The 13,178-nt window shown below is 48.4% G+C and overlaps 1 protein-coding gene across 3 annotated transcripts in view; it reads left to right on the forward strand.

The window, feature by feature from the left end:
- The window catches only part of TBC1D2 (TBC1 domain family member 2), a 36,488-nt gene extending 27,396 nt beyond the window's left edge, over positions 1–9,092 (forward strand). For 2 of the 3 annotated variants that reach the window (XM_077345483.1, XM_077345484.1), the window contains exons 12-14: positions 5,526–5,711; positions 6,675–6,796; positions 7,876–9,092. In XM_077345483.1, coding sequence (XP_077201598.1) covers positions 5,526–5,711; positions 6,675–6,796; positions 7,876–8,077 — 510 coding nt within the window. In that variant the 3' untranslated portion in view covers positions 8,078–9,092. Of the gene's footprint in view, positions 1–5,525; positions 5,712–6,674; positions 6,797–7,875 lie in introns of those variants that run through there. The other variant, XR_013232668.1, reaches the window with a different exon arrangement.
- The last annotated feature ends 4,086 nt before the right edge of the window (positions 9,093–13,178 follow it).

Raw genomic sequence — 13,178 nt, forward strand, 5'->3', positions numbered from 1 at the left:
AAGGAGGTGGTGAGCTCCTCCTCCCTGGCAGTCTTCAAGCAGCAGCTGGGAAGATACTTATCCTGGATGCTTTAGGCTGATCCTGCACTGACTGAATGGCCCCTTCCAACTCTGCGATTTTGTCCTCAGAACAACCCTTTGAGGTAGGCAAGGCTGTGAGAATGTGACTGGTCTAAGGTCACCCAGAGAGCTTCCATGGCAAAGTGGGAATTCAAACCTTGTTCTCTAGGACCCTCCTCCCACCACTATACCACGAAAGGAGATGCTATTCTAGAGAATCTCAACTTCCATAAATGGTAGTTTGGTGAAATATGAAATTGACAAGAAGCTTGGAGACTATTCAGTTTACCTTATGAACTTCCTGTTCAGAATATAACAAAATTTAAATGGGGAAATACATCTGTGGACCCAGCCAAAGAGATTGGCTTGCCTTTCCCTAGCCAATCTTCAGTTGCCATCGAGTCCACTGGTTGTCTGCCCCCTTGAGAAAGGCAGCAGCTCTATCAATTTTGAATGGCACAGGAACTAAAGATATTGGTTCTAGTATGGAGGTTTCCCAGAGCAAAGGGAGGAGGAGTTTCTGCTCTGCCCTGCAGGCCAAGGCATGATTGAGGCTTTGTGACATGTGCTGTTGCAGCATCCACTGCCTTTAAGGGAAGAAGCCAGGCTCCAGAAGATGTTGACAAAGGAGTTGGCTGTGCTGGTCATATCTTTCTCATTGCCTCTTGTCAGTCTCACATGTGGCAGTTGTTTGCTGATTGGCTAGCAAAGGAGGAGGAGGATGGCCAGGCGGTCTTTCCACCCTGGAGTGTTTGCTCATGTGCAAAATCTCTACCTTGTGTAGGTAGGGAGCAAGATTATGCTTTCATTAGGACCCAAGAGAATCTCCAACCAACCTTGGCTAATTCTTAACTCCACACAATTCTCAGGTTTTATGGCCTCAGTCTCTGTCCTTCTTCTCTTAAAGACATTTTCCTGGACCTTGATCTTTTCCACATCCTCAAGTTACTCCTGATTTCCTTGGCAATCATTTCAAAAGCATAAGAATTGGTTTTGGCAGAGGCTCTGTGTTCCCTATACATTTCACAGTTTATTTTCCTCCACATATGGCTAAAATAATGAGGATTTTCAGGGGAATGTGCTGTCATTATTGGTGACACCAGGGCACACATGCTACTTTTTAAATAGGGCTCTAACATATTGATATAATGTTTTAGTATTGTAATGATAGTTTAAGCAGATTCTCTAAATTCCCAGTTTTCATTTTTAAAGGAAGTCTCTATCCCCTTCCCTTGTATAGATATGTCTTTTTCCATGAAGGATAGAGCTAGAGACTTACTTTTTAAAAAGAAGATAATAATGCTGGGGATTCAGAGAACCTGCTTAAACTACCATTATGACACTACAGCACTATATCAATATTTCAGGGCCATTAAAAAGAAAACCCTCAAATCATCTGGAGAGGAAAGGGAGTGATTCATCAATGATAACAGTCTAGTCATTGAAATTGGGCTGGGGGTGGGCAAGACAAAGAAAACCAATGGAAACATGCACTATATAGGACAGCCTTTTTCAATGTTTTACCATTGAGAAACTTCTGAAACATTCTTCAGGTTTGGAGAAACCTCAGAAGTGATGTCATAAGGCCACACCTTCCTGCCATCATGCCCCCAGAAGTCACATGTCACCAGAAGTGACATCACCGAGATACTCCCACCAGATGAGACAACACCAGGCCACCTCCTACAACATAAGAAGTGACAGCACTGAAATATTTTCAGATGATTTGTGAACAGAAACATACCTTCAGTTTGGACTGGCTACCAGTTAGCTCTTCTTCACCAAAGGGAGCCTGCAGTGGGAGCCTGCAGAAACAGGCTCAGGGCAAGTCTGTGCCACTACATCACCTGGATGCCCATCCCAATACCACAGACTGGGTCAGAGCAGGCCTATGATGCTCCGTCACTCCCACCTGCAGTTCAGTTAAAAAGAGAGTACTTACCTCTCTGGACTCCAGTTGCTACCACCTGCAATGAGCCTTAGCCAGCAAGGATTTGTATGTCCAGGGCCCCTCCCTGTCCCACCTCCTCCAGGCCTATCTTTGGCCATTTTAGAAAAGCCTGCACTAAAAAAAGCGGATAGCTCCCATAAAAAAATATCTGGGCAAGAGAGGACTCAAAAGAAGAAGTGAAAACTAAAGGCACAAAAATGCATGCAGGAATCGGGGGACAAACCAAAGTAGTAGGATCAGAACCAATGGAGGAGAATGTGGAAAAGCCTGCTGTCCCAGAGAATTAAATTCATTAAATTGCAATTGAAAACCAGTGATTGCAAATGTTAAAATGTAGATAAATACGAAGAAAATAGAAGGCCAGGATCATTTGCAAGAGTGTCACAAATGATCCAACTGCGTTTACAAAGGGAAGACTGTTAATTGAGGCATAAGTGAAAAAGCTTATTTTTCATCATGCCTGCATAGTTATGTGTTACAAATAGGAAATGAACTAGAATCACCGTCTCTTGCTACATTGTATGAGTCAGTGAATAAAGGAGACACGAAGTTCCCTAATGTATTTAAATACAATGGTCATGGTCAGATTAGTAGAATGGACTGAATGTTGCTAAAATGAAACAATGGGGCTTTCCCATCCTTTTCAAATATGTCCTGTGGCTTTATTGGATTGAGGAGTTGCTAGTAATTTCATATAAAAGTAAAAACATCAGAGGAGCCCTGAAGGGTCAGACCAGTGGTCCATTTAGTCCAGTACCCTGTTTCATAAAGTGGCCATCGAGTTGCTCCAGACAGCCACCGCGCGGGCAAGACCTTTCCTGAGATTGCCTCTCAACATTATTAAGAGGCACACTGCCTCGGACTATGGAGGTTCCCTTCAGTCACTATGACTGGCCTCTACTGAGGGATGTCTCCTCCATGAATCCGCTCATCTCTTTTAAAGCTATCTCTGTTCCTTGCCATCAACAGCAAGGAATATCCCAATTTAATTTAAAGCCATTGTATGGACTAGAGCAGCCGTTCTCAACAGGGACCATATGGCCCCATTGGGAGCCCTGGCATATTTGAAAGGGACCACAGTGAAAAATGTAAGAAGGGGACCCCAAAGGGTTTAGGGGGAGGCTGATAACTGAACCAGTGAACTACCCTTTTGGTCACATAAAAGGTAAAGGTATCACCTGTGCAAGCACCGGGTCATGTCTTACCCTTGGGGTGATGCCCTCTATTGTTTTCATGGCAGACTCAATACGGGGTGGTTTGCCAGTGCCTTCCCCAGTCATTGCCGTTTACCCCCCAGCAAGCTGGGTACTCATTTTACCGGCCTTGGAAGGATGGAAGGCTGAGACAACCTTGAGTCGGCTGCTGGGATTGAACTCCCAGCCTCATGGACAAAGCTTTCAGACTGCATTTCTGCTGCATTACCACTCTGTGCCACAAGAGGCTCTTTTTGTCACATATGATGTCATTAATTGCTAAAAAGGCCTCCCTCCCTTGCAGCTCAGGGCAGTGGCCAGCGTTGCTGCTCCTTTTTTGATGCAAGTGTTTGGACGAGTGATAGAACATATTATATATCTGTAAATAAGGACAATAAAATGGTTTTCAGAAGACCTGGAAAAGGGGCCTCTGAATTGGGTATCCCAAGGGGTTTGTGGAGCATGATTTGGAATTGAGAACCTTCAGATGTGCAAGAGAAAGATCCCTAAGCATTCAGTGGGAACGCCATCTCTCGTTAAATAACTTTAATGTGCACGTGTAATTTAAGTACTGTTAATTGTCTGCATTTGTCAACGTGCATAATTTACAGTGGGAGACTTGGGCGTTTCTCAACACATCAGCATTGTACTGTAGAATGTCCCATGTATGTCATGATTTGTTTCGAATTACAGTGCAGTCCAAAGCAGAGTTGCAGCCCTCTAAGCGGACTGGATTTAGAAGAATTTAAATCTGTTTAGGATTGTACTTGGGTCCCCGATCCAGCTAAAGCTAGTTGTTAATGCCACCAAACAATTTAGAATGCAAAGTGAGTCAAGATCGAATCCTCCTCAAGTCTATTCAGTTGTGCTTACTCCCAAAGGTTTTCTGATGGCCGTATTAGTCATTTTTTGAATTTTTGAAATAACTATGCAGTAAGTTGTCAACAATGAGCTGTATTTGAGTTCATTCACATGTTCAGAAAAATGGATCCCTCCAGGGCTGAATAGAAATATCGGACTCTTATCTCGCTATAGATGCTAATTTTTTGCCCCCAAGTATTTCCCTTGTGTTCTATCCCAGACCAACATGGCTACCCTCTGAAGCCCTATTAAAAGTATAGAGACTATTTGACTTTTGCTAGATTGAGGTCTCAATAGACAAGTCCCCCCCCCCCCCCCCGCCGGTTGTTGCAGGAGCAATTGAGTAATTGACACAAGGAAGATGAGTGGTTGTTCTGTCATCTGTTCATTTCCTAAATGCTGAAATAGTCTCCGTTTTAGTTCCTCCTTAATTTTCTGCTGGGGAATAACCTAGCCTTTGAACAAGTTCTGTAATATAATTACAGTCTGAAAGGGCTTGCTTATGTTCTGGATAGGAAGTTCAGGGGTACTTTTGGTAAAACACCACATGGACTTTGGGTGTTAGTTCAGAACACTCTTATTTGGGGCAGACCTCATAACTCCTGATCAGCTTGTGGGCTCCTTTCCCCATAAGTTTGGGAGTTGGCCATGGATAACTCTACAACTGCATTAACACATACTCTAACCAGCCAACTGTAGTTGAAGCCATGGTTGATAGCAGGTTTGCAAACTGTGATTTAGACTGTGCTTTGTAAAAACACCACCATAGTGGCAACCATGTTTAGTTCTGAACTCAAAAGGGTATACTGTCCTAGTTTTCAGAGCTCTCCCAGATTCACCTACCTCGCAGGGTGTCTGTTGTGGGGAGAGGAAGGAGAGGCGATTGCAAGCCACTTTGAGACTCCTTTGGATAACAAATAGTGAGGTACAGATACTATCAGCTCTTCTTCTACATGAGAATGTCCATGTGTGACCAGAGGAAGGATGTTAGTCTGTGGGGTGCTCCCACGCTCCTAACAGTGGTTAGACTCCAGGCAAATATTAGGGTGCCTTTTTGGCAGATATCTAGAGGGCCCAGGCTATGCCAGGCTTCTCGGATCACAGACACAAATCAGGATTGGCTCTGGTTGGTGCTTGGATGAGAGTCCTCCAAGGAAGTCCAGGCTTACCGTGCAGAGAGAGGCAACGGCAAACTACCTGCTTGACTCTTGACTTAAAAACCTGACGGCACTTTCCATCTTCAGCTGGGGCAGGTGCAAGGGGCCAGAGGAGCCTGCTCTGCTTCTTTTCCATATCTGGGGGAGGAGAAGTCCCAAGCAATTGGAGCCCCCTAGCTGCAGGGCCCAGGGCAGCTGCCCTCGTTGCCCCTGAGTGAAGACCATCTCGGTGTTAAACCCCTTTTAGACAAGACTATTAATTCTTATTGCTTTCCTCCCCTTTTTCTTTTTTGCTAAGTACAGGTCGATCAAAGAGTCTTCAAAGACTTTTTGTCAGAGAAGCTTCCCAGGCTGACGGCTCACCTGGAGCAGCACCGGATCGACTTGGCCCTTGTGACCTTCAACTGGTTCCTGGTTGTATTTGTAGACAGCCTTGTCAGTGACATCCTCTTCAGGGTGTGGGATGCCTTTCTGTATGAAGGGACAAAGGTAGGGAAGTCATTTCCATCCATGCATGAAATCTAGTCCACCTACAACGTCGGGCAAAGATGCGTCAGCAGCACTGGTGGATATGGCCATGCTCCTGGACTCCTGGGTGGTTTTACTGAATGTGTAACTTCCCAGTTCTGCCATCATTATGGTTTTTTCCACATTTTCATTTTCCCCACTTGCAAATTCCTGCTTCTTCACCTCTCCCCTGTTCTGCATGCGTTTTCTCCCTCTAGTGCAGCCTTTTTCAGCCTTTTGACTGTGGAGAAGCCCCTGAAATAAATTTTCAAGCTTCGAGGACCCTAGGAAGTGATCTCAGCTAGCCACGCCTCCCTCTCACACCCCCTGGAAATGACATGTCACCGGAAGTGACATCATTGGCCACACCCTTCACCCTCCTTTCACTCCCCCCCACATCTTGACTACTACGGTGGCTCCGCCTCATGTTGGCTTGAAAGAATGGCAGGAGCTGAGAAGACAGCCCCAAACCCCCCACCCCATACCCCAACACAAAGAACTCCCCCCACCCTTTGATTTTTACACTCATGGCCTGTCCACCGAGCCAGTTCTGTAGCTTGTGGCTAAGTCCATTAAGTTGGGAGGGGAAGGGCCATGGACCCCCTCTGGAACTCCCAGGGACCCCCAGGGGTTAATGGACCCCTAACTGGGAATCCTTGCTCTAGTGGTTGATTCAGTATTACCCCAGTGTATGTCTGGCATAAATAAAAATCTGCAGGGAGAGATGTCTGGCATGAATCAATGTAATATCAAACTGACCAAGAGAGAGAGCAGAAAATCTGAGGAACAGCCCCCCACTCCACCACCGAAATAGGAATTTATAAGCAAGTAAAATTAGAATGATCTGCAAGGGGCATAGCTATGATCTACGAGGGTATGGCCACTTCCTGCCTACGCTGGGTGATGTGAATTCTGATCCTAGGCTGTGCTTCCCTTTGCTCCCAGGTGATATTCCGTTATGCTCTGGCGATCTTTAAATACAATGAAGATGCGATCTTGAGGATCCAGGACAGCCTGGACATTTACCAGTACCTTCGTTTTTTCACCAAAACAATCGGCGACAGCAGGTAACAAGGATGTGGGTTCTTCTTTTTTGTCAGGAATTTGGGGCTTGGAGTGGAGTCTGGCAAGCAGACGTCTGATAGAACCTTATGTAGGGGGAAAGCTAGTTTGTAGCTGTGGGAACCGGAGACATGCAGACCCCGAAACAAAGGATGGTTGGGAATGCCACATTCTCTGAGGAAAATTGGAAACCAGGAAGCCAAGCTTGACAGAAGTAGACCAGTAGTTTCCCTTACACAAACTAGGTCTTGTTAATAAGGCTCCTCAGAAACTTTTTGAGAGTTCTCCAATGAGCGGATCAGCAACAGCTGACACACGCCTCTGAAGTGTGGCCATTGCTATTGATCTCCCCCTACAGTGGGAGGACAGAAGGTAGCATGATGTGCGTCATAGTGCACTCTTTCTGTCCAACAGATCTAGGCGAACATAGAATCTGTCCCCGAATCCCTGAGGAAGACATGAGAGTTCTTTAAAAGACACACAGAAAGATTTCCCCTGAACGTATTAGATTTTTGGATGGCTGGTTTCTAATAATAACCAAACCAGAATGATAGCTAAAGGCATGGGTGTTCCTGAAGAACACCGTGAGACGGATAGACTGAAGATTCTGGTGTCAAACAGCACCAAAGCGTTGAGCCTCATTCATTCATTCATTCATTCATTCATTCATTCATTCATTCATTCATTCATTCATTCATTCATTCATTCATTCATTCATTCATTCATATACTGCCCTCCCCTGAGGCTCAGGGCGGTTTACATGGAACTGGAGGGGGAAAAAAACAGTACAGATAACATGGTAAATTGAAGAACAGTGAAACAGTCATAACAGAAGAACAGTAACATAATGGAACAAACATGGTGAGAACATCCAATTTTAACTGTAACATACTGACAGCCCGTAGGATAGACTTCCTGGCATGTACAGCTTTTCAAAAGCTGCCCCATTTCTGAGAGCCTCTCCAGCCTTTTGAGGGAATAGAAACAGCATAAAGTAATTTCCCCAGACCTCTCTGGGACATACATTAAGTCTAGCCTCTCGGCTCCTAGTTTCTGCCTGGCTAACACTTTCACTCCTTTTCAGGAAGCTGATGAATATTGCCTTCAGTGACATGAATCCGTTTCCCATGAAGCTGCTTCAAAACCGGCGTGGAGCGCACAGGTTAAAACTGGAGGCCGAGCTGAGAGAACTGGAGAGGATAAAAGCCCAGTACATGAGGGAACAGGCAGACCACGTGGTCAATCGCCTGGACGGCGCTGTGAGCGAAGATGAAGAGGAGGGGTAGCTCCCATTTCTTCCTCTTCGCCTCTCTCTCCAGAGGGTTGCCCTTCTTTCAGGACAGAAAGGTGGCCGTTGGTTTTTTCAGGGTAAAACTCTTGAGTGCTGAATTAAGGTCCATTGGATTGCATCAGACAACTGTGTACTGTGTGCAGTTGTACCCGACAGTGTTTTTTCTGGCTGCAAGTCATGGTGTTGTGTGGGCTGGATGTCACTGTGCTAAAAATGTACACCCTGTCTTTCTGGATACATTCTGGTTCCTTTCAAGTTCTCAATTTAGAGTCGTCCTGTGTGGCTTCCGGCATCCAGCATCCAAACAGAAAACTCTTCCTGATGAACTGAAAACACTTACTGATTAGCTTAATCCATTGCTTTTATCCTGGGGTAATGCAGTGGTCTTCAACCCCATCGGGCAGGACACTCAAGTGGGTGGTGGATACCCCAGTGGCTGACCTGTCGGCCCTTTTTTTCAGCTCCTTTTGGGAGGACCTGCTGCTACTGCTGATCCACAGAGAGCAAGAGCACCACGTCTCTTACTTCTCTCTGCACAGTCGCTGAGACAGTGAATTCAATGAACAGTGGGGGGGAGGGGCGGCTGACCCTTGGCTTGTTCCTCATCCCCGTAGGCCTCCTGGTGCTCAGCTTTGAGTTTCCGGCAGACACAGGCTCCCTTTTGCTGTTGTTGCCCTTGACACCTGTGAGGTCATAACTCTGCCCTCTCCTTGTCACACAGTTATGATGTCATGTGTTGGCAGCTCATTGGGTCCCAAGTCTGGAAAGGCTGAAGACCCCGGTGCTTTGGGTTGCATACACCAGGATGGGAAATTCCCAGAGATTTGGAAGGGCAGAGTTGGGCATGGGAGGTCACCAGGGATGCAGTGCCCACAAACACCACCCTCAAAAGCTGCTATTTTCTCCAGGGAACTGTTCTTTATAATCTAGGGACCAGTCATAATTCCAGAACTCCAGGCCTCACCTGGAGGTTTGCAGTCCTAACTGTTCTAATAAACCACCAGGCCTGAGCAATGTTTTCCTGATTTTTTTCTCCCCTTTGTGTACTTTCTTGTTTCCTGCATGTGTGTGTATAAGAGAGAAAGTGATGCACATGAGTAGATTTAAAACTATTTGACAGGATGCTGTAGCCAAATGGCTTGTATTATTTATTTAGCACCATAAAATTGGTGGGCTTTCATGACTGTGGTATTGCCGTCTTTCCTGCCCCTATTCATTTACATGGTGCTTCTCTACATAGAGGTAGTCACCCAAGAAGCCAATTATGGTAAATACTAGAAAATAAGCCCGCTGCAGGCAAAATGCAGCGGGCGCTAGAAGGGCACGCGATGAGGGCGTCAGGGCTGTGCGGCGGGGCTTTGGAAGTCCGGGAGGGGTTTCCTGGGGTGCGAGCGGCGGGCAAGCTGGAGGGCAGTAGGAAGTGGACGGGCTGCGGCTGGGAAGCTGGCTGGGCACTTACCGGGAAGCTGGCTGGGCACACTGTGAGTGGCTGGATGTAGCGGCGCTGGAGGTGGGAAGCTTGGGCCGCATGTTCGAGTGCGCTGCCGGCGGCGCTGGGTGGGCCGAAGTGTCGCCCACGGGCTGATGCAGGTGGGCGGGTCCGGTGGGCGAATAGTGATGGGCGGCAGCGGGGCGTCCTGCGCGGGCGTCGGGAGCAGCCTCATCTGGCATCATGGGAGCTGGGCGGCTGGCGCTCCGTGGTGGGTCGGATCAGTGCCGGCGGCGGTCCCGAATCATCCCCCGCCGGCCGTTGCTCGCTGCCTGGGCCGGGGGGCGATGTATTGTAAGTGGCAGCGGCGACCTGCAGCCTTGCAAGGCTTGGAGGTAATGGCGGCGGGCGGACGGCTGTGACGGAGCGCAGAGGGGGGTGGATCGGGAGGCGCTTTGTGGGCGGAGAGGATCGCCCACCAAAGCCAGGCCGGAGGGTCCCCAGGGAAGCGAGCAGCGCCACGCTCAGCCAGACGACCATCCCTGTGGCCTCCGACGCAGCTCGTCTCCCCGCCTGTCTGCTTCCCAGCGGCTTCCTTGACTGTGGCTCGGGGGGGTCCCGGGCTTGCTCGGCCGACAGCCTGAGACGGCGAGCTGTGTCAGGCCGGCCGTAAGGGAGCCCCCGGCAGCCGCGCTCTGCGCGGCTGCCTGGGACTCCCTTGCGGCCGGCCTGACACGTCGGAGGCGCTTTGCGCCTCCGACGCGCCAGGCCACCGGCAAAGGGAGCAAGTGCGAGCCGCGCTGCGCGCGGCTCACAGTTACTGGGGCTGGGAATCATAGGGACCAATCGGCAGGCGCTGCGCGCCTGCCGATTGGTCCCTACGATTGTCTGTCCAGAGGAAGGGTCCAATTCGGACCCTTCCTCATCACGGACACATCCCGCCCTAGAACCCCTTAGCCTTTTATATAGTCCGTGGCGCCCGCGGCGCCACGGGCGGTTTAAAGATATATGTGTGTAGGGCTCCCACAGCAGCAGGAAAAAAGATTCTCTGTGTTATTCTAAAGCACCCTTTTCCAACTTTTGACCATAGAGGTACCACTGAAATATTTTTCAGGCTTTGAGGTACCAGGGAGAGATGCCAGGTAGCCCTGCCTCCCTCCTACACCCCCCCCCCCCCTGGATGTGAGAGGAGTCTCGGGTGGCAAAGGTTTAAATGTCCAGGACCCCTCCCCTTCCAACCCCCTCCAGGCTCATGATCGGCCACTTTGGGGAGGGCAGGTCAACCTGCCGAAGTAAGGGTGGGAATGCTCAGCCTTCATAGGGTGGGAAGGCTGTCCTCAGCCGCCATTTTTAAAATCCTCACACCGTAGTACCAATGAGGTATGGTACAGTGGTTGGGAAACCATGTTCTAAAGTAACACCGAAACTGAAAGTGTGAATGGTCCTCCACTTGAACTCACTAAACAGAGAATTCATCTTTTAATTGAAAAGGTCCTCCCCCCCCCCTTGTTGTATGTTTAAGGGCCGTCTCCTCCGTGAGTTGGCTCAGGATCCAAATTCCTGGTTGAAGCATGGCAAGCATTGGGTTACGCAATGCCGTTGGCCGTTTGCTTTTCTCCGTCTTTTTTAAATCGTCTCTCCCCGTCTCTGTGTGTGAACATGGACCTCCTAGTCTGAGGCTGGAACACGCCCTAGTTCAGGGGTCCTCAAACTTTCTGAGCCTGTGGAATTCTGACACACTGGTGGACTCAACCACAAAATGGCTGCCACAGCTTATCTTCAGTCATACCATTAAGAAGAGTTGGTTCTTATATGCTGCTTTTCTCTACCCGAAGGAGTCTCAAAGATGTTTACATTCACCTTTCCTTTCCTCTCCCCACAACAGACACCCTGTGAGGGAGGTGAGGCTGAGAGAGCCCTGATATTACTGAAGAAGAAGAGTTGGTTTCTTAGTGGAACAGGCTTCCTCGGGAGGTGGTGGGTTCTCCATTTTTGGAAATTCTTAAACAGAGGCTAGATAGCCATCTGACGGAGAGGCTGATTGTGTGAAAGCAAAGGAGTGGCAGGTTACAGTAGATGAGCAATTGGGATGTGAGTGTCCTGCATAGTGCAGGGGGTTGTACTTGATGACTCATAAGGTCCCTTCCAACTCTATGATTCTATGGTTCTTATATGCCGCTTTTCTCTACCCAAAGGGGTCTCAAAGTGGCTTACAGTCGCCTTCCCTTTCCTCTCCCCACAACAGACACCCTGTGGGGTGGGTGAGGCTGAGAGAGCCCTGATATCACTGCTCGGTCAGAACAGTTTTATCAGTGCGTGGCGAGCCCAAGGTCACCCAGCTGGTTGCATGTGGGGGAGCGCAGACTCGAACCTGGCTTGCCAGATTAGAAGTCCGCACTCCTAACCACTACACCAATCTGGCTCCCATACCATGAAGACAACTTGTACTGTGGTGGCAGCTGCTGCCAAAGCAGCGCTTTTAAAAATTTACACAGCCAGTCACCCCAGCTGGTCCCACCCACTTTCTAGAAACACTTAACAGGTGCCAGGAAAGGTATTGTGGGTGCCAAGGTGCTTACAGCCACTACCCTGAGAAGCTCTACCCTACTGAGCTACCTGAGATGGTATTGACTCAGATTTGGGCTCTGTTTAGACATGGAAAGGTTCAGGGTTATGCAGTTATGTAGGGTTATGTAGTCATTCGTCCCACACCCACCCCTCCCGAAATCTAGATCTGGAATGGCCTCGCACAGCCTTGGCCTACCTCTGATCAGACCCTTATGATCTAGATCGGCTGTAGCCTGCTCTTAATCTACACCCCCCCCCCGGCCGTCTGGGAAATTCCTTTGGTTCACTGTAGCACACCAGTCATGCTTTGCATGTTCTAATCTTCTGTGTATCATTCCAATTTTAGTAGACACGCTGCCAAAGCGAGCACATGCTTTACAAGTTCTGACTCATCCACTGGATCTATGGAAATTTTGTTAAATCTTTTGAGCGACCAGTTCCTCTAAGAGAACGATAAATTGTTGGTTTAGCTCCCCTTATTCTTTTAATGTGCTGGTCATATACATTTGCTGTGCTTGTGTTTCATTCTAGTTTGGGGTGGGATACTGTCCCAGTTCTCTGCCCCCTCCCTCCCCCAGCTTCTCTTGAAGTTCCTTTATGCTAAGTTTGCCTTAAGGGCTGGGAAACTGGCCCTGCGAAATTCCAAACATGCAGATTTCATGATTGGCACCATAGTCAAGAGTGAGTCAGTCCAGGACTGCTTTTGCCTGAAGCAGCTTAACATTTTAAGAGTCTGTGACTCAGCTCCTAGCCTGAAGGTGCTGCCTTATATTTAGGGCTGCCAGCTCTGGGTTGAGAAATACCTGGAGATTTGGGGGGTGGAGTTTGAGGAGGGGAAGGACTTCAATGGAGTATAATGCCATAAAGTCCACCTTCCAATGCGGACAAGGAACTGCTCTCTGTTGCTTAGAGATCGGTCATAATTCTAGGAGATCTCCAGGCACTACCTGGAAGTTGACAATTCTACTTATACTAGATGAGCCCATGGGTCAATTTAGCTCAGCCCCACCTGGTGGTGCTGGTGGTCGCTTTCTTAAGAGGTTTCAGGCAGAGGATCTTACTAAAGACTGAACCCACGTGCTCACCAGGCCTAAACTGC

This window comes from Paroedura picta, chromosome 7 (assembly GCF_049243985.1).
Source record: "Paroedura picta isolate Pp20150507F chromosome 7, Ppicta_v3.0, whole genome shotgun sequence".
Taxonomy (NCBI): Eukaryota; Metazoa; Chordata; class Lepidosauria; order Squamata; family Gekkonidae; genus Paroedura; species Paroedura picta.